This window comes from Puma concolor, chromosome A3 (genome assembly GCF_028749965.1).
Source record: "Puma concolor isolate L17-30 chromosome A3, mPumCon1.1.hap2, whole genome shotgun sequence".
Taxonomy (NCBI): domain Eukaryota; kingdom Metazoa; phylum Chordata; class Mammalia; order Carnivora; family Felidae; genus Puma; species Puma concolor.
Genome location: NC_141669.1, coordinates 16,316,197 through 16,336,564, shown reverse-complemented (window position 1 = coordinate 16,336,564; position 20,368 = coordinate 16,316,197). Strand labels below are relative to the sequence as shown.

The window sequence follows — 20,368 nt, the reverse complement described above, 5'->3', positions numbered from 1 at the left end:
CTAGTGTAGGGGTGTATATATACTATATATATACATATACAGTATATATACTGACTATATTTATATGTGTGTATACACGCTCAGATATATAGAGAATATTAGTTGCTGGCTAAAATTTAAGCTGATAACAAAGTCCAATAAAACCTTGGTTTGTGAGCATAATTCATCCTGGAAACATGCTTGTAATCCAAAGCACTCATATATCAAGGCGAATTTCAAGAACCATCGGCACAGTTGTGATCACATGACATTCGGTGTCACGTATTACTCGTATTGCAAGACATCGCTCGTTTATCAAGTTAGATAATTTATTAGAAACCCTTGCTCATCTTGTGGAACACATGCAAATCAAGTCACTCCCAATCCAAGGTTTTACTGTACATGATTCCCATGTCCATCACATAGCATTTTCAGATACCATGGAACATTTTCAATTGATAAATTAGTGACCTATTGCGTGTGTATGCCAAATACTCTTAAGAGCAGATGTTTACAGGCTGTCAGGAATGCGTCCACCCCTGTTACAAGAAGGTAAGGAAGGGCCTTCCCCAAGGCACTTGTCCCCTCTCTGGGCTCCATAGAAGCTAAGGTCTCAGGAATGCAGTGAGGCATGTGGGAGGACTTGGAAACTACCTCAGGTGTTTGCTGAGCCTAGGAGACAGCCAAGAGGGATACTACCGTAAGGAACCTGCTGTATCTGTGTGTCAGTGGGAGCAGGAACACCCCCTTCAGAGACCTATGAGGAAGAAGATATGTTAAGATACATCTTTGATACATCTATTTTTTTCCTGATGTGAAAGGAGGATAGATGCTTACCTGTTTCATTACCAAAGCTGGTAATGGGGGGGCGTATGCATGAACTTCAGTTATTTGGGCCAAATAACTTGTTTTCCCAAGTTTTTATTTCTGCCTCCTAGAGTCCTAGCTTCCCTATTGGATGTGCTTGTCGCCACATAAAATGAATCTTGAGAGCCGTACTGTGAGCCTTCCTTTTGACTTCTGAGAAGCTAGGAGTGTTTACTGGGACAGCTTCTGAGCAGAAATCCCTTGTTGTGTGCTGCTTTGGCATGCACCCAGAGTGCGACTCTGGCTGTGGGCCTCTCCATTGTTATGCTCTCCCTTGGTCTGGAAACCTGTAATGGATACCTTTGCTCATCTTAGTTCAGGTACTAAAATGGCATTTTAGTATATGAAACTGAAGTGTACATGTTTCCCAGTGTCTTTCAGCAAAGTTAAATGGGGAGGAGTCTTTTGTACAGGTTTCCCTGAATTACCCTGAGCAAAGTCGTCAGCACTTTGCTCGTGTACGTACTCAGTGAATATTTGTCAGCTTCTCTTTCCAAAGCCCCTTTCAAAGGTTTCTAGGCCATGATGAATCAGAGGTTTCTGGTGCCCATTGTATGGTTCTCTTGTACTCTTTCTTTCCCATAGCATACTACCCATCCTGCATTATTATAAATGTCTCTCTGCTTAGACTTAAGTTCTCTGAAAGCAGAGACTCTCTGTCTTATTCACCATTGAGTCTCCAGCACTCACCGTAGCATTGGCATATGGTAGGTGCCAATTTATCCTCAGTGAATGAATGAATGAATCAATCAATCAGTCAATCAAAAAACAAGCAATAGGCCTAATTAATGACCCTTCCTTCTCAGTTATTCTTGGCTTAAGCTTTTAAAGACTGGAGTTTTTAATTTTGGAAAGTCCCATCCCCACTGCTGAACAATTGGAATTTTTTGTTTCCTGACCCACACAGGCTACTCCAGCTCCAAGTTTAGGGAATTGCCACGTAGCAGGTTTTAGGTCAGTAAAACCATCCTTTTAGATTCTGTGTCGCTTTGCCATTGGAAACCAAGAAAGAGCTGAAATTGCCAAACGCCCGTGGTAGTCACGTAGACACGAGGATGGGTCTGCTGTGGTCACCATTCGCTGCATTCTGAGGCTACCTGGAGGACGCAGTTCAGTTCAGACAACAGATGCTGTGTCATGCAAGGGTCTGTGAGCATCGTTATTTTCTATTTGAGTGCTTTGTGATTCTGAATCTGAAAGACTCAAAAGAAAGTGAATTCCAAGAGAGATTAAGCTGAATAGAAGAGAGTTTTTGCATTCAAAATAAATATGAAGTGTATAAAATGACAAAAGCTTGTGAAGAATGGGCTATGGGAAGATTTTGAACCCATGTTTTAAACATTTAAGTGTAATCGTAAGATATAAGTATACCTGCAAATATGCAAGCATTCCTTGTAATTAGCAACATTGACATGTAAATTAAATGCATGGAATGGCTTTTTTTTTTTTTTTTTTTTTTTACATTCAGGTCGTTAAATTGTAGAAAAATCCCTTTCCCAGAAAGTCATGACTATAATTCAAATGCATGGAAGATGGTAAAAGTAGTCATTTTCTCGAACGCCAATTTTTTCTTAAGCAAAACATGTTGAAGCAGCATAATTTTTTTTCAGTAATCAATAGTTGAAGGATCCCATGTTGTATTTCGTAACACATAGGGTTAGTTATTTCTGAAGCTGAATGGTTCAAAGCACTTGTAAATATTGGCATGCCTCTAACAATAATGATAGTGACTGGCTCAAACATAGGAAATTGTGTCACCAGATAATATTGATTGCTAAGAAGTTATTTTGTATGCAAGTATATAGTGTATATAGTCATTAATGGCTGGGGCTCTAAAGTTATGCTTGACTGCATACCTCATCTTTGTCGGTAAACCTCCATTTTCTCATCTATGGAATGAAGACAGTTACTTGATAAGTTTGTTACAGGTATTAAATGAGATCATGTACACAGGGTGCATTAGCATAGTTCCTAGGAAGTAGTAAGCTAACACTACCACTGTTATTGTAAGCACTTTCCTACTGTGGGGCATATTCCTATCTTACTCATGTATGAAATTGTTAAGCAAAATATAAGATCTCAAAAAGCAAGCACTTGATCATTAGAATAGAATGGCATCTGCAGTTTATAAACTGCATATGTGTGATTAAATAAGCTGAATAGTCTTATCCTCAGGAGAGGAAAACATGGCCTTATGGAAAGAGAGAGAAACAGGTTTAAACTAGGATTATTTCTAGGTCTGTAATTTGATCCTAGCAACTTTATCTTTGAAGGCTATGTGGTTTATCGTGCATGTTTCCTAACATGTCTTAACAATGTTGGCAATCATATAGAAGGAAAAACTGTGTGCCATCCATTCTTGTTTTTAACATGTGCAGTGGAGAAGCACCCTGACATTACGACAGAAGGTGGGCTCCGCTAATAAACAAATAGGGAGAGTAGCAGTGATGCTGTTCTTTTGACCATGTTAAAGGAGCATGGGCTTCATTTAGTCCTATCATAGAGGCATCCTTGCTGCACCCTAGAAGAATGGATGCATATGTAGTACATTATCTGAACAGTAAAATTTATTGATGGTTTTTTTGGATTTTACTCTTTGTTTAAGAAAAAAATACCCATTTAATGAAACAGATTGCATACAACCCACACCTGAACATCATGCATCTTACCTTATGGCTATAGTTCAAATTGTTCCTAACTTCCTTTCTGTAAAGTAATTAATAATAATAATAAATTCAGGAAAAATAAACATCAAAATACTATATCTAATCCCCCAAAATGTACCTCTATAAAACGTCCCAATGTGTATATTTACTTTCCTGTACTAGTCAAGAAAACATGGTTGTGCTTCATCATCAAAGTTGACTCTGGTAGATTTCAAGAGAATGTGAAATATATGAAAATGTTTCCTTAGAGTAGAATGAATTGGCCAGCCTAGAAGTTCTTTCTTTAATGAGACAGTAACATAAGAAAATGTTTTGTCATGTACACAGATTTGGAAACCTTCTCTGCACAGCTGTGTTATAAAATTGGGTACACTTTCTTGACCTTGGTGATTTTTTTGCCAATGGGTTTCTATATGAATAAAAGAAATTTTTATTACTGTGGCTTATCCTATCAAATTTGGGCTATAAATTTCATTGAAGTTACTATTGTGGTATCTAAGGAAAGTATAAGTTTCACCCAACAGGTAATAACTGTTGTTCTCCAAAGGCAAAAGAGGAAAACCAGTCTCATCAACTAAGTATTAGTTGTGATAAACAATCTTTGGTCTTCTTATAGTTTTGAGAGGCAATGATGCATTCAGAGTATATATTAGAACTTCCTTATTGTTTCGGTACATTCCCATGATTTCAGAGTGCACTTTAATTCTCATTTTGTTATTGATATAAATCAACCACATGTAACCCTGTAGTTGCTCGTGTATTTTTAGAGTTTCCCTTGCATGCAGTTTTGTTTAACATGGGTCACAGTAATGGATCATTTATACAAAGTAACGGATTGCTTCCTCTTTCTGCCAGCTGATTTGATCAGTCCGAAGTTCCTTTATATTGTGGGTTACATAACTAGTATGGAATCTGTATGGTATATTTTTTAGTAGGACAGTAACTGTATTAACCATTTATATTCTCTAAATCTTTTAAGGACATTTTAATAATCACAAGGGAGCCATTGTTTTGAAGTGAATAAACTTGAAACTAAAATGAGCAATGAGTTATAATAAAGGACTAAACTACCAGACTTCTTAGAAAACAGATCATTTTCAGGGCGCTTGGGTGGCTCAGTCGGTTAAGCATCCATCTTTGGCTCGTATCATGATCTTGCAGTTCGTGGGTTCAAGCCCCGCGTCGGGCTCTGTGCTGACAGCTCAGTCTAGAGCCTGCTTGGGATTCTGTGTCTCCCTCTCTCTCTGCTGTTCCCCTCCTTGTGCTCTCTCTCTCTCTCAAAAATAAATAAACATTAAAAAAACCAGATAATTTTCATTAGGTAATTGTTCTTGTTTAACTGTGGATTGGCCAGGCGGGGGAAAAAAAAACAAAAACATTTCTTTCTAGCTTTCCCATTTAACATATTTTTCTGCTTTGACAAACAGAGTACGATAGAACGTAATAGTTTTACTTTCCTAATGAAGAATTGTAGTGCCTAAAGGTCCTAGTTCTGCATATATTCCTTCATCATCCATGGTGCTATTCTATAAATGGCAGAAGGTTTAGGGATTAGGATTAAAGGTAGTGATCTCACATTATTCCCTGGAATTATTTTTTTAACCAAATCCCTGATAGTGGTTGGTTTGGTTATTTACTAATATAGTGTAAAAGTTGCCCAGATGAGGAAATAAGACTGAGACCTGAACAGTTAAAGTCCAGTTAGTGGAGGGAGACTGCATTATCTAGTGACGTCTCCAGGTATCATTTATAGGACATAGTTGAGGAACCTGAAAATAAGCAAAATCGCCTTTGTGTTTTCTGAATTGAAAGCCCAAAGAGCATATGAGCCCAAATGCATAGAATGTCTCATTTAAAGCTTGCTAAATCCCAACCAGCTGGTTTCAAAGAAGAGAAATTGGAAATCCTTGTGGTCTGCAGGTGCAAATCTATCTGATGTCTCATTGTAGTATAATGTTCCATTGTATGGGTGCACCACAATATGTGGGGCCACTCCTCATTATGAACTCTCATCTCCAGCCCTTTGCTGTTCCAAATAATTCTTTTTTCCAGTTTTCCCTACTGCATTTAATGAACAACTCCTTTTTTCTCCACCGATGCCTTTATGCTAAATTTAATTCCCACATGTATTTCAGGTTTGTTTTGAGACTCCTTTTTGTTCCACTGAATTATGTGATCCTTTTCTGATATCATACAGTTTTAACTATTGTAGCTTCATAATCTGCCTAATATTTAGAAGAGCTAATCTCCTTCTCTTCTTTTTCAGAATTCCTAGATGGTTAATGCATTTCATTTTCCAAATTAACATTAATAGAATTCATTAAATTTCAAAATAACAACCATGTTTTAGTATTTTAATTGGGACTGAAATGAATTAATAAGTTAACTTGGTGGAAGAATTTGTATCTCTTTTGCAACAGAAGAACAAAGAAATGCCCCTTTGTGTATAAATTTTTTTTTTAGATAAGCACTACATTTTTTCTTACATTTGTACTTAGCTATTATTTTTATACATGAGATTTTTTTAAATATTTTAAACAAGTCATATGGTAATTTTGCCTTTCCAATATTTAGAACTCATTTTTTTATCTTGTCTGATTTCATTGATTTAGTACCTTTGAGATAATATTAAACACCAGAGTAATTCTATTAAAATGGAAGTCAGACATACCACCTCTGTTTCCAAAACCCTCCAAAGGCTCCTCGGCTACCCAGAGTAAAACTCAAAGTCCTATTAGACCCTCATCCTCTGTCCCCTTGCCGCCCCTGTGATTACAACGTGAAATGCCCTCCTTTTACACACCCCGCCCCAGTGACACTGTACTCCTTGCTTTTGCTCAACACAACAAATTAGGTTCTGTCTTATGGCCTTTGCGCTTGACTTGCTCCTCCCTCTCCCAGAAAAACTTTTCTTCCAAATATTTCCCAGCTTACTCCATGACTGACTTTGCTCAAACGTCACTTTTCACTCAACACCCTGTTTGAGGGAATACTGTCACTTCCACCAAGTCCTAGTCTTCTTTCATTATTTTATTTCTTCCCTATGCCACCGTGGACATTTTACTAACATATGCATTTTTCTTATTATATTATTATTCGTCTTCATTCCTTAAATTGTCATATAATTACTTTAGAATTATTAATCATTTTTGTGATTTACTGACATATATTCTTTATTCATTTTTTGTATCACTCAATTATTTAATACTTACTATCAATTATATTTTTATTATTTGTATCTTTCTCATGCAAAAAAAATAGTAAGAAAGAAGAAAAAAATAAGGTGAGGATATACAAAAAATAAAAAGCAACAACGTAGGATTTTAGGTTTATATTTTAGATGCAGCTTCAAAATACTAGGAATTATTTAAATAAAAATGCAGTAAATGTATTAAGCATATTAGGTAAAAGACAAAGATTTTCAGGTTAGATAGAGAAAAATAATCCAAATATATTCTCTAAAGATAAGGTCATAGAAAGGTAGAAAGTAAAAGAGTAGGAAAAGTTACATCTTGAAAATTCTAACCAAAAGAAAGCTGGTGTAGCTATGTTAATATTAAAATAACCCCTAAGGGAAAAGCATTAACAGAAGTGAAGATAGTTCCTTCATAATTGTAAAGGTTTACTCTATCAGGCACTAATAGTATCAGTAATGAAAGGAGTGATATTGCTACTGAGTGTCCAGAGATTGAAGTGTAATTGCAGGATATTATAAATAATTTTATGCTAATAATTTTTGAAGTTTAAATGAAATAGACAAACCTGTAGGAAAAGTTAACATCAAACAGATTCAAGAAGAATTTTTAAAAAGCCTGAATGGCCCTAAGACATTAAAGAAATTGAATCCATCAATAGGCAAAGCTTTTTGTTTTGTTTTTTAGTAGGCACAACTTTCTAAAAATAAACTCTAGGCTTCACTGGTGAGTTCTATCAAATATTCGGAGAATAAATCATTATTATTTTATGAAATCCTCTAGGCCATGGAAGAGGACACCATACTCTCCAACTCAGTTTCTTCAAACTAGCAAACCCTTTACATCCAAACCTGGAAAAAAATAATATAAGAAAAGAAAGTTATAGACCAGGCTCACTTAATCAACACACAGAGAAGTCCTACACAAAGTACTAGGAGACCATGTAAAAAAGATGTATCATGACCCTGGTGGGTTTATCCCAAGAATGAAAAGTTAGTTTCACATTAGAAAATCAATTGATGGTTTACCACATTAATAAATGAAAGGAGAAAAGTCATATGACCATCCAATAGGTACAAAAAAGGTAAGTGATAAAATTCAACATTCATTTATGGTTTTAAAAACCAATTAACAAACTAGGAATAGAGGAAATGTTTTTAATCCAACAAAGTATATCTCTAGAAAACCTTCAGTACACATAGTGCTTCTTAGTGATTATATTGGGAAAAAGTGTTTTTTTTGTTTGGAAACAAGAATTGTTTCTGTCAGCATTGTATTAAGGTTTTGGTTAACTCAGGTAATATAAGAGAAAAAAGATAAAAAGATTTGAAAGGAAGAAACAACACTGTCATTATTTGTGGATAATATGAGTGTGTACTTACAAAATTCAGAAGAATCTGCAGACAAGTTATTAGAACCAATAAGGGACTTTAAAGTTTGCTGGACAGAAAATCAACATGTAAATATTATTTATATCATATATATAAGCAACAACCACTTAGAAAATGAATTTTTTTAAATATCCTATTTACAATAGCATAAAAATATAAGTACCTAATACTCTGACAAAGTTATGCAAGATGACTATATGTAAAATGTCTAAAACATTTTCAGAGACACATAAAAGGAGAACTATCCCATGTTCATGGGTTGGAAAGCTCAGTATTGTAAAGATATTACTTCTCCTCAATTTATAAATTGAATACAATCAGAATCTCAATGAGATGTTCGTGGAACCTGAATAGGCAGCTCCAAAATGTGTATGGAACTGCAGAGAGCCAAAAATACCCAAGGCATTTTTGAAGAAAAACAAGGTGGGGTTTAACTTCTTCTACCAAATATCAAGATATTGTGAAGGTTTTAGTAGATAAGACATTGTGCTATTGGCCCAGAGTTAGATTAGTAGGCCAGGTCAGAGAGCCCTGAAAAGGACCCATTCACATCTACACAGGATTCACAACAGGAGTGTCGCTGCAGAAAAGCAGGGAAGGGGCAGCCTTTTCAGTTAATAATGCTGGGACAATCGAGTTTCCATATGGAAAGAAATTAAATTAGACCCATATTTCACAGCACACATGACAATCAGTTTCAGGTAGATTATGAACCTAAATGTGGATGACTAGACCACAGAGTTTTTGGAGAAGCTATTAAAGAATGCTGGCTGCTGGGGAGCCTGCCGTGACTGAGGACTGTAGCCAGCCTGGCTTCCTCAGCATGGCGTGTTCCTATAGCTCCTGGTGAGACTGGCCAATGAGAGGCCAGCTGAAGCCAAGAAGTCAGTTCCTTCATCTTTCCCTTTGTGGCCACCGCAGCTGCTGACACACCTGCTTGCAGCCTCGAGGGAGAAGACTTCCTGTGGTTGGGGCAAGTAGCTCCTTCATGGTCCTTCAGCTGGGAGGCCTCAGCAGGGCAGTGAGAAACCTGCCTCTCCCAGCACCAAAGATTGCTTTGCATAAATCCACTCTGTTAGAATTTCTCGAGTCTGGTTAAGTCCAATAGAACATTGGGAGCACTTAACAGGAATAAAAGGTTAGATGATGTTAGAACTACCCAAAAGAGAGGGAAAAGACTTCTGAGTTTGAATGTGTAAAATCGATGGCTAATTGTAACACCACTCCAGTTGCTGAGAGAGCTCATCATTTCTACCTCTTGGACTCTTAAAGCATGCTGCTTGCTACCCAAGCGAAGTGTCAGATCCCCGATTTAAACTTCTAGCGTTCAACAAAATACTAACAATGTACTTTCTGTGTGAGTTCTAGACACCCCCTCAAGAGCATGTACTTTGAGAAACAGAGGAGGAAAGTCTAATAGTTAATGCCATGCTGTGTAAGTGTTCTTGTTGATCCACATCTTTAATACTTGGTGTTGTTAGACTTCTTTAATTTTGCCAGTCTGAGGGTATATTCCATATCTCTAAGAGAGACAGCAGTCACACTTGACTTTGAGCCTCTGGCCACGGTCCTGAAGGATGTCTTTGGGCAGAAAGGCAAAGGTGAAGTAGTGACATACAACTGTTCACCGAATACAAGAACAGGGAGGTCTGTTCAAGGGCTTGCTTGGAGATGTTGGAAAGCTATTGGATTCTTTACAGGTGCCTCCTGCAACAGAAGAGGCCTCATGCTGGCGCTTTCACACCCTGCTTACCCTGGTCTTCACCCCATGGTGGTTACTGCTGAATCAGGAATGCTGCAGCCCAGTGGGAGGAGGGCTAAGTGGCAGGGGGAAGAAGAAGACCAAGTGTCAGAAAAGTCCTGGGATTCTAGAGCTGATCTCATTCCTGTCTGTGTTTGAATACACGGAGTTGGAGTTCACACTGAAAATGGCATCCAGGGAGGATTCTTTTAGCTGACTTTTCTCGGTTAGTCAGACTTCACAGAGATCCCATAACCTTTATGTGAATTTTGTATATAATCTTTGTATAAACCCATTGCAGTACAGGCAGCTGGCTCTGACTGGAGGATTCTGGATCATCTCTGACGTTTTGGAGCCCAGATCATCTACATCACAAGTCCCCATGAGTGCCTTTATTAAATACACACAATCCATTTAGCTTCTTTGCTGCTTTGTACTTAAGAAGATGCTAAGGTGGCAGAAATTCCCAAATTCGAGCTGAGACCCTGCATTCATTCCAAATGCATGTTATGAGCATTTGCATGTATTGTTGCCAATGCAGCATTTAAAAAATCATCTGAAAAGACTGTGGCTCCCTGCTCCCAAAAAATGTCTTTTATTCACCACCAAGGCCACAAGTAGTAGTACATTCTTATTTATGTGACAGAGGAGAAGACGTAGTAGAGGTCAAATTATTATGAGCAAAAAAGAAATATCTCAGCTACTGTTGAGAGAAAAGGAAAAGTCTGTAGGAAATGGCTGAGCACTCAGCTGACAGATATGACCAAGGAAAAACAAGAACGATGATTAGAAAGAAAAGAGTCCTCCATGGTTGCACCTTCAAATCCCTGTTCTCAGGGCACCTGGCTGGCTCAGTCAGTTAAGCGCCTGACTCTTGATTTCAGCTCAGGTCATGCTCTCACAGTTTGTTAGATCCAGCCCCGTGTTGGGCTCTGCACTTACAGCCTGGAGCCTGCTTGGGATTCTCTCTCTCTCCCTCTGGAGCTCTCTCTCCCTCTCTCTCTCTTTCTCTCTCTCTGCCCCTCTCTCTTTTAAAATAAATAAACCTTTTTTAAAAAAAAATCCCTATTCTCTATTAGTAAGAAAGACACTAATAGACCATATATTAGTTCAAATTACAGATCAACTTGAACGTTTGGTTAATGTCACCCAATGTTACTATGGAAAAGGACTGTCAATGGTAGAGAATGAAAAAGAGTCCACAAAAAACCACCTTTACTGTCAGCCCCTACCAAGAAAAGTGCATTCAGTTCATCCAGAAGGAGGAATGTAAATACAAAAGGGAAATGGCGAGTTACTGATACCTGAAATCAAAGGAACATACCCACAGCTGTAGTTGAACACAACCAGAAGCTTAAACATACATTGTAGAACAGCTCAGAGGTAGCATTACCTAATTTCTAAAAAAAGCATTTTGAATGAAAAAAGTAGTATCTGCATGATATGAGGTTGGACAAGAATTTTTTGAACTAGGCATAAAGAGAGGCACCTGAGTAGCTCATTCGGCTGAGCATCCAACTCTGATTTCAGCTCACGTCATGATCCCAGGGTTGTGGGATGGAGCCCCACATTAGGCTCTGTGCTGAGGGCGGAGCCTGCTTGAGATTCTCTCTTTCTCCCTCTCCCTCTCCCCTGCTCACTCACTGTCTCTCTCAAATACAATTTTTTTTTAATTTTTTTTTTTTTAAATTTTTTTTCAACGTTTTTATTTATTTTTGGGACAGAGAGAGACAGAGCATGAACGGGGGAGGGGCAGAGAGAGAGGGAGACACAGAATCTGAAACAGGCTCCAGGCTCCGAGCCATCAGCCCAGAGCCCGACGCGGGGCTCGAACTCACGGACCGCGAGATCGTGACCTGGCTGAAGTCGGACGCTTAACCGACTGCGCCACCCAGGCGCCCCTTTAATTTTTTAAAAAAGAACTACGCACCAAAAACAGTAAGTATAAAAGACTTAAATTCAACTGCATCAAACTTAAGAAATTAGGTCCATTGAGAAAAAAATAAGAGATGAACAGGCAAGCCAAGGACTGCAACGTGACAAAGGACTAGAATGTAGAATTAAAAAACAAAAACAAACACACGCAAAAAAACCTACAAATCAAGAAGAGAAAATGGCAGGCAGCCTAATAGAAAAGGGTGCAAGAGGCTTGAATAAGCACTTCAGGAGATATAGACAATGTCCAGTAAACACATAAAAGCTGTTCAACCTTACTGGTCATCAGAGAAAAAAAGGTCATAGTGAAAATATGTCAGGGTAGTTGAAATTACAAAGTTTGCCAGTACCAAATGTAGTGTGGATTTGTAACAATATGAACTCTCATGTCTGTTGGCATGAAAATCATTTGGAATCATCTACTAAAGCTGAACTTATGCATACCATATGACATAGAAGTTGTACTTTGTCATCAACAGAAATACATACATACATGCATCAAAAGACACATATAAAAATGTTCCTAGCAGCATGTTTGTAATACCTCTGCACTGAAAACAACCCAGATATCTATCAGATAAAATAAATAGCAATATGTTCATGCAATGGAAAACTATATAGCAAAGCTAATAAGCTATTGCTGCATATATCAACATGAATGAATCTTACAAACAGTGTTGAGAGAAGTAAAACACAAAAACATACTACATGATTGTATTTACGTAAAGTTCATTAACACACAAAATTAAACTATAGTGTTAAGAAAATACTGTAGACTAGGTGGCTTAAACAACTGACATTTATTTTCTCACAGTTCTGCTGGCTGGAAATCCAAGATCAGCCTGCCAGCACGGACAGTTTCTGGTGAGACGTCCTGGCCGGTAGATAGCCACCTTCTCCTTGTGTGTTCAGCAGACCTCTTCTTTGAGTGTGCCTGGGAAGAGAGAATGAGCTCTCTGGTCAGTCTCCTTATAAGGATACTAATCCTATCTATCAGAGCCGCACCCTGTGACCTCATTTAACCTTAATTACCTATCTCTACATATAATCACAGTGGGAGTTAGGGCTTCAACTTACGAATTTGGGAGAGACACTTCAGTCTATAACAGGACAATAAGTATTAATGTAAAGCAAAATAAGGAAGTGATTATAGTATTAAGGAATGATAAGTATTTATATAAAGCAAAGTAAGGAAGTCAGGATAGAAATAACCTAAGATGTGAGGAGAGGTAGGAGTTGAGATTAGAAGATGCCATGCTGTCAGTGTTTTGCTTCTGGAGCCACATAGCTGTTCATTTTATACATTATTTATTAAATTGCATATTCATATTTTATATGCTTTATGTATCTTATATTTAGCTTAAACTTTTTTTAAAAAAAAGTAAAACCATTGTGTCCATTCTCGTTTCCTGTTCTACACTCTATTAATACTGGTGATCTATTTCATTTATATTACCGTATTGTTAATAGGGACTGTACTTAACTATTTGCCTTTTCTGATCCCCCATAGAAATTATTTTCATTAATTTTTAAAATATTGGTATAGTACATAATGGTAAATGTAAAATGTTTTAGCAATGCTCCTTTCTTGTGGAGTATTATTAAAATATATTTCCTGACATCCTGATGAATTCAGTTGAATTATATTTTTGTCCTTAAACATTCTCCTGTGTATGTACAGATTTCTAGCTTTGCTTGTTTCTAGCCTGCACTTTATTAAGGTTAAATCATTTGTTAGAAATGTATCTGGTCCTCTTAAAGATTGTCTTTTATCGGTAACAGTAAGGAATAGAGGAGTGTTTCAAAAAGTGAACTATCCCCAAATATAATCAGTAAAAGAAATGCTGACTAGACACATAATTTTTTTTTAAGTTTATTTATTTCGGGGTGGCTGGGTGTCTCAGTTGACTGAGTGTCCTAACTTCAGCTCAGGTCATGATCTCACTGTTTGTGGGTTCCGGCGCCATGTCGGACTCTGTGCTGACAGACGTGGAGCCTGAAGCCTGCTTCAGATCCTATGTCTCCCTCTCTCTCTCTGCCCCTCCCCTGCTCATGCTCTTGCTCTCAAAAATAAATAAATATTAAAAAAAATAATAATAAAGTGTATTTATTTATTTATTTTGAGAGAGTGAGCAGGAGAGGGGCAGAAAGAGGGAAGGAGGGGGAGAGAGAGAGAGAGAGAGAGAGAGAGAGAGAGAGAGAGAATCCCAAGCATGCTCCACACTGTTAGCTCAGAGGCTAATGCAGGGCTCAAACTCATGAACCATGAGATCACAACTTGAGCCAAAGTCAGATGCTTAACCCACTGAGCCACCCAGGTGCCCTTAGAAACAGAGTTCTTTAGGGGCACCTGGGTGTCTCAGTCGGTTAAGCATCCAACTCCAGCTCAGGTCACGATCTCATGGTTTGTGAGTCCAAACCCCACGTCGGGCTCTGTGCTGACAGCTCGGAGCCTGGAGCCTGCTTCGGATTCTGTGTCTCCCTCTCTCTCTGCTCTTCCCCCATTCGCACATTCTCTCTCTCTCTCTCTCTCTCTCTCTCTCTCTCTCAAAAATAAAAAAACATTAAAAATTTTTAAAAATACAAGAAACAGTTCATTATGTAGCTCTACTTTCTTCTGTTATCATTAGTCAGTCAAGGTGGTATAACATGGTATATGAATTCCTAATTTCGGCAATCCTTCAAAGGGATTGTGAATTGCTGTCACAATCAGGAAGTTATCTAGGAATCTGATTTGCTCCTCACCCTGAAAATTAACCCCAATAACTCAAGGGATTTCCTTCTATGCTCCCCAGATTGTTTGTGCACTGAGAAGACAGCATATGGTGATTCTTCTCATTTAGAACAGATCTTCAGTCATATTCTGAAACCCAGTCATTTGTCAGTACTATACAAAAGAAACAGTAAAACAGTGGGTTATCCCTTAAGAAACTTCTCACCAAAGTATGTTTTTTATTGTAGATAATTCGCTCCTTTCTGCTTTTTCCAACAATCGAGCGACTATCTGAGACACCAAACGGCAGGATTGCCACTCCACTTCTGTGCTGGCTTCGATATGCTCTCTATGTTTTTGGCTACCTTTTACTTAAACCATGGCCTGAGAAAATCAGGTCCCTGATAACAAGAATTGGCCTTCAAATGATGAACGTGCAGTACGAATTTTCGGTCCTGAATATATTGGAACCATTCTGCATTGGTAAGCACATTTTAAAAGGTTTATGTTTATTCTTGTATCAGAAAGTAGTAAGAGAACAACCTCAGACAGTCCCTGAATATCGAGCCCCAAAGCTTAAAACCAGACATAAATAAAAATAGAAATAGAAGCTTTAATTTTAATTTCATCGAGCTTTAATTGTAAACCTTACCCTTCTGATTCTCCCCTCTTGCCAGATGGTGGGAAGGAATATTTGCAGGAGTCTAGCGTGTGCCCTGTTAGTCCAGTGTGAGAAATTAACAGAAACCAGCCAAGGAAACCAGGCCAAATATTCCCATAGAGGGAACAGGCTATGCTTTTATTTTCCTCTTTAAATGTTTTTGGAGGAGTTTAAATGATAAAAGTAATAAATAATAGTCATGGTAATACAACACTGGGTATTGTGCTGAGTATATTTTCTGAATGTGCCAGGGAACATTTGCTACTTTATCTTTTGCCTTCAACCTTTGTTTTTAAATGTAATCTACCTTTGTAGGTTAATACTAATTCATAGAATGCTTATAAATTATTTTCATAATAAAATAATCCTTTTTAATCTATACCTCAAGAGGTTATTGCAGAATTAAATATGATAATATGTGCAATGTGTCTATATAATATTTTATTTATAATAAGCCTCCAACGAATGATATAACAACATTTTATATACGTGAAATTCTGGTATATATATATATACATATATATATGTGTGTGTGTGTGTGTGTGTGTGTGTGTGTTGTTGTTATAACAACAACGAATGATATAACAAATTTTATTTATAATAAGCCTCCAACAATGATATAACAGTTGCAGCAGCAGCAGCTAATGGCACCGTTCTAAGCTTTTATTTGTAGTTCTCAAAACTAATCAGGTTTGGGTATTTTACTGTCCCCGTTTTACAGATGAAGATACTGAAGTACAGAGAAGTTACATGATTGGCACAGTCACACAACTAGTGGGTAGTGTTTAAACTTTGACAGTCTACCACTGTGCTAAGCTTCCTTTTACCATAGTTGCTACTATTGTCTTTCTGCCCCAGTTAATCGTAATGGCAAGACTCCTGAAGAAAGTTTACCGTGTTCACCTGTGTTAAGAGCACCACACAGTCATGTACATAATGAATCCAGGAACAAGTCACAGCCCTGTTGTACAGCTACAGATTGATTATACAAGGTTATTTTTCCAAATATGTAGCAAGAAGCAATCATTACAAATACAAGTTCAATATATTTTCTGTATTTGTATGGATTTTTGTCTGCTCCATACTTTCCCCAATGTCCATTCTTTATTACAGCCTTAGCATAGCAATGGAAGAAGATGAGATAGGAAGAAAGGAAGCAAGGATAAGGACAGTTATAAAAATCACCAAAGATTGAAGTTGGAGAAGTCCCTTAAAGAAGGATAAGGTCCAGCCCTTTATCCTTCCCTCATATTATAGAAGAGAAAGAGATGGCCTAAGTGAAAATAGTATTGACTGCAAGTCAGAAACGCTCAATTCTCATTTTGGTTTTGCTTTGGTTTTGCTTACTCATTTTGGTCCAGACTTACTCTGTGACTTCAGTTTAGTCCCTTCCCCTGTCTGGCCCTCAGTCATTGTTCAAAACAAAGGTGAGACTAGATGATCTCTAAAGGAACAGTACACTTTGGAAATTATTTGAAACCAAAGTGGAAATTACGTGAAATTCTGGCAAACATGTATAAAATTACTCCACATTTACTTCAATAAATCATTTTATTTTTCTTTACAGTTTTTCCCCCTTTGGTATTTTTCTTTTTACCCTATAGAGGGAACTATAAAAAGCATTTTCCAGTTAGGGACTCCATTTTTCTCCAAGGAATTCTGCTTCCAGGAGGATGGTATAGATGTACTTTTCCCTGCTTTTCCTACTAAGTGCTAAAACCCCTGCATATTAGGGAACACAGCAAACAAAAAACCATGACAAACAGAAAACAAATAATAAAATGGCATACAAGCTCTAACATACCAATAATTACATTAAATGTAAATGGAAAAAATACACCAATTAAAAGACAAAGATTGACAACATGGATTAAAAAGCATTACCTAAGTATATGCTATCTTCAGACAACCCAGTTCAAATATAATTATATATATGTAGATTGAAAGTAAAAGAATGGGCAAAGATACATCATGTAAACAATAGTCAAAAGGAATCAGGAATGACTGTATTAATATCAGATAAAGTAGACTTCAGAACAAAAAAAATTACCAGGGACAGAGAGGGACATTGCACAATAATAATAAAAGGTTTAGTCTACCAAGATGACAGAAGGCAGCAATCCTAAACATGTGTGCACCAAACAAGACATCTACAAAATATATGAAGCAAAAACTAATAGAATTGAAAGAAATAACGGACAAATCCACGATTATTGTTGAATACTTAAGCACACCTCTCTCAACAGTTGATAGAACAAGACAGAAAATTAGCAAGGATATAGAAGAATTCAACCACAGTGTTCACCCAACAGGACTTAATAGACATTTATAGAACACTTCACCCAAAACATGAGTTTCTGATAGGCATTAGGTAGACAGCTACCTGTGCTTTTCTTATACCTCTTTAGAAATATGTTCCAGGGGTGCCTGGGTGGCTCAGTCAGTTAAGCGTCCCACTTGGGCTCAGGTCATGATCTCATGGTTCGTGAGTTTGAGCCCCACATTGGGCTCTGTGCTAATAGCTCAGAGCCTGGAGCCTATTTCAGATTCTGTGTCTCTCTCTGCCACTACCCCGCTTGTGTTCTGTCTCTCTGTCTCTCTCTCTTTCTCAAAAATGAATAAACATTAAAAAAAAAATAGAAATATGTTCTAAACTCAAACCAGGACATGGAATATACAAAAGTTTTATTTGTTTTTCTATATACATTTAGTAACTATGTAACACATATGATATATAGTCAAGTATTTAATGTTTTTAACTAAAAGATAATTAAAGATGTTTTCCAATTTTTCTCTACCAGAGTTATAAGCACCCTTTTAGAGAAGTAGGCTGTATAAGCTGCACTTCAGAGAAAGGAATCTTCCTTTCAGCTATAGTGATTGACCTCCTGCTGCATCTTTCAGTGGCCCCAAGTGCAGGCATTCAGGAACAAGATAGTTTGGACGTGACACACTATCCTCCCAGTCTCAAGGCAACCAGAACCTTCTAGCCACATTGCTTCCTGGGGAGCCCTGAGATTCCTTTTTCACACAACAACCCCTGTAGAGTTACACTATGTGCAAATTAGACTCTAAAGCAGACTGAGCCCTCAGCTGCCTTACTTCATCTCTGTTCCAAATAACCAGCGTGCAAACATACTTTTGGAACATAGCTCTCCTATTTCAGACACCCTTCCTTCTCTGATGTTCTGTTCTCTTTGTTCTAGATCAGGCCTTCTGATGTCCATGTAAGCAGTACTTTGGCGGTCTCTTTTTTTCCCCATTACTCACTCAATCTGTGTAACTTTGGGTAAAGGGAAAGCAGGTTAAAATTACTCGTCTTTCTTCTTTGGGTTCTTGGTTCGTTGTCTACTTGGGTTTTAGTTAAGTCTCATAGTAGTGATCCTAGGCTGATCCTTAACCAAGCATTTTAATCATGCTAGCCAGTCTCTTCCTACCTATCCCCTTTGGGTCTCATATCACCCTTGCCTCCTCTTGCAACAAGTACCATAGAAGCTGTTTTGCCTGGGCTTGCCCTGGCAGTCCTTTAGGCAATTCCTATTACCTTGCTTACTACAAAAGGAAGAAGGTCCCAGCTGAGAAATACCCATACTAATAAGACCCTGGCTTTTGCAGGTGATTAGTGGACTTCTTCCCAGCTTATATCCCATGAATGGTAAATGTAATCAGTATTCAGACCAGCCACTTGAATCAGCAGCATGATTTTTAGGTTACACAAAGAGAGGGTTTATCAAGACAAAGGAAGACCAGCTCCAAGATCATTCTCAGGGTCTGTGCAATCTGTGACATCCTCTGTAGACCTGTTTCTCTGGCTTTCCTGTCATCCAAAGAGTGACCTTGAATATGCCAGCTTGACTTTTAGGAGGGCTTGCAGTGTTTGCACATTATGTAATGTCTGTGCTTTAGTAGAAATCTTACAGAAACAAACGGAGGAAGTTTGCTAGTCCAAGTAGTGGATAATAAATCCTGCCCTATCTAGATAGAAACTGATTTTCTGTATCCTTTAGTTTATACACACATTTTTTTGTTGTAGTAAGGTCTGAAAAATTCAAGGAACCAAAATATTCAAGTATTTCAAATGCTGTTGCCCTTTTGGCAAAGACGGCCCTCCCTGCAGGCTGAGATTCTGTGTATTAGCCTCCTTCACCAAACTGAGTGAGTAAAACCACTTCCTATCCATCATTCAAAGAGTAGCCCTAATTCAATTACCATACTTTATAAACTTTACCACAGTGTCCATCAGATGAATTTACATAATTAAATTGTTTTAAGTGTTGTTTTCAAAGAAAATATATGAGGTTTTTTACTTTAATTCTGGAATGTTAGCTACTACATATTTTCTTTACAATAGATGTTCTTCTATTTCATTAGACATAGGCTTTTCACTGAGACAGCTAAATTGGATTTCCTGATCAAAGCTGAAAGCAAATATATTTTAACTTAGCAGTATCACAGGTCAAGATAATTAACTTTAAAAAATATTCTGGGGTCTTTTCATTAGGCCAAATGGATGTTTTAATTCCTCTCAGTTACCTAACTAGAAAAACAGTGCAGAGACAAAGGTCATTCCTGGTAGGTTATGTTATTTTGTTGCATACATTCTTGTAAAAATCAAAACAAAAAACAAACAAGCAAAAAACTTTCATTATCTTTCCTTTACTTGATCTATATGGAAATAGCTTTTTAAAACATGTACAATGATATGAAATGAACTCTTCAACAAACTGAAACATAAGCTTTATTACGGAATCAAATTTCTTCTCAAAATATTTTTAATCCAATCTCAGAATAATTTTTTGAGTAAGACAAAATCAGACTCCTTTGTTACCTCTCCTCTCATTTATGTGTGTAGCTTAGAAAAATCTATTTATAGAAGGCAACTATAGCTTTACTAATTAACGGAAGTTTAGCCTAAAATGCAGCATGAAGGAGAAGTTGTGTGTGTGTGTATGTGTGTGTGTAGTCAGTATTAAGATTTAGGACAGGGGCGCCTGGGTGGCGCAGTCGGTTAAGCGTCCGACTTCAGCCAGGTCACGATCTCGCGGTCCGTGAGTTCGAGCCCCGCGTCGGGCTCTGGGCTGATGGCTCAGAGCCTGGAGCCTGTTTCTGATTCTGTGTCTCCCTCTCTCTCTGCCCCTCCCCTGTTCATGCTCTGTCTCTCTCTGTCCCAAAAAAATAAATAAACGTTAAAATAAATAAATAAATAAATAAAAGATTTAGG

At 37.6% G+C, this 20,368-nt stretch overlaps 1 protein-coding gene across 3 annotated transcripts in view; it reads left to right on the top strand.

Moving 5' to 3' along the window:
• Positions 1–20,368, top strand: part of LDAH (lipid droplet associated hydrolase) — a 113,116-nt gene that overhangs the window by 63,232 nt on the left and 29,516 nt on the right. For all 3 annotated transcript variants that reach the window (XM_025927335.2, XM_025927334.2, XM_086700095.1), the window contains one exon: positions 14,735–14,969. In XM_025927335.2, the coding sequence (XP_025783120.1) occupies positions 14,735–14,969 (235 nt within the window). The remainder of the gene's footprint in view (positions 1–14,734; positions 14,970–20,368) is intronic.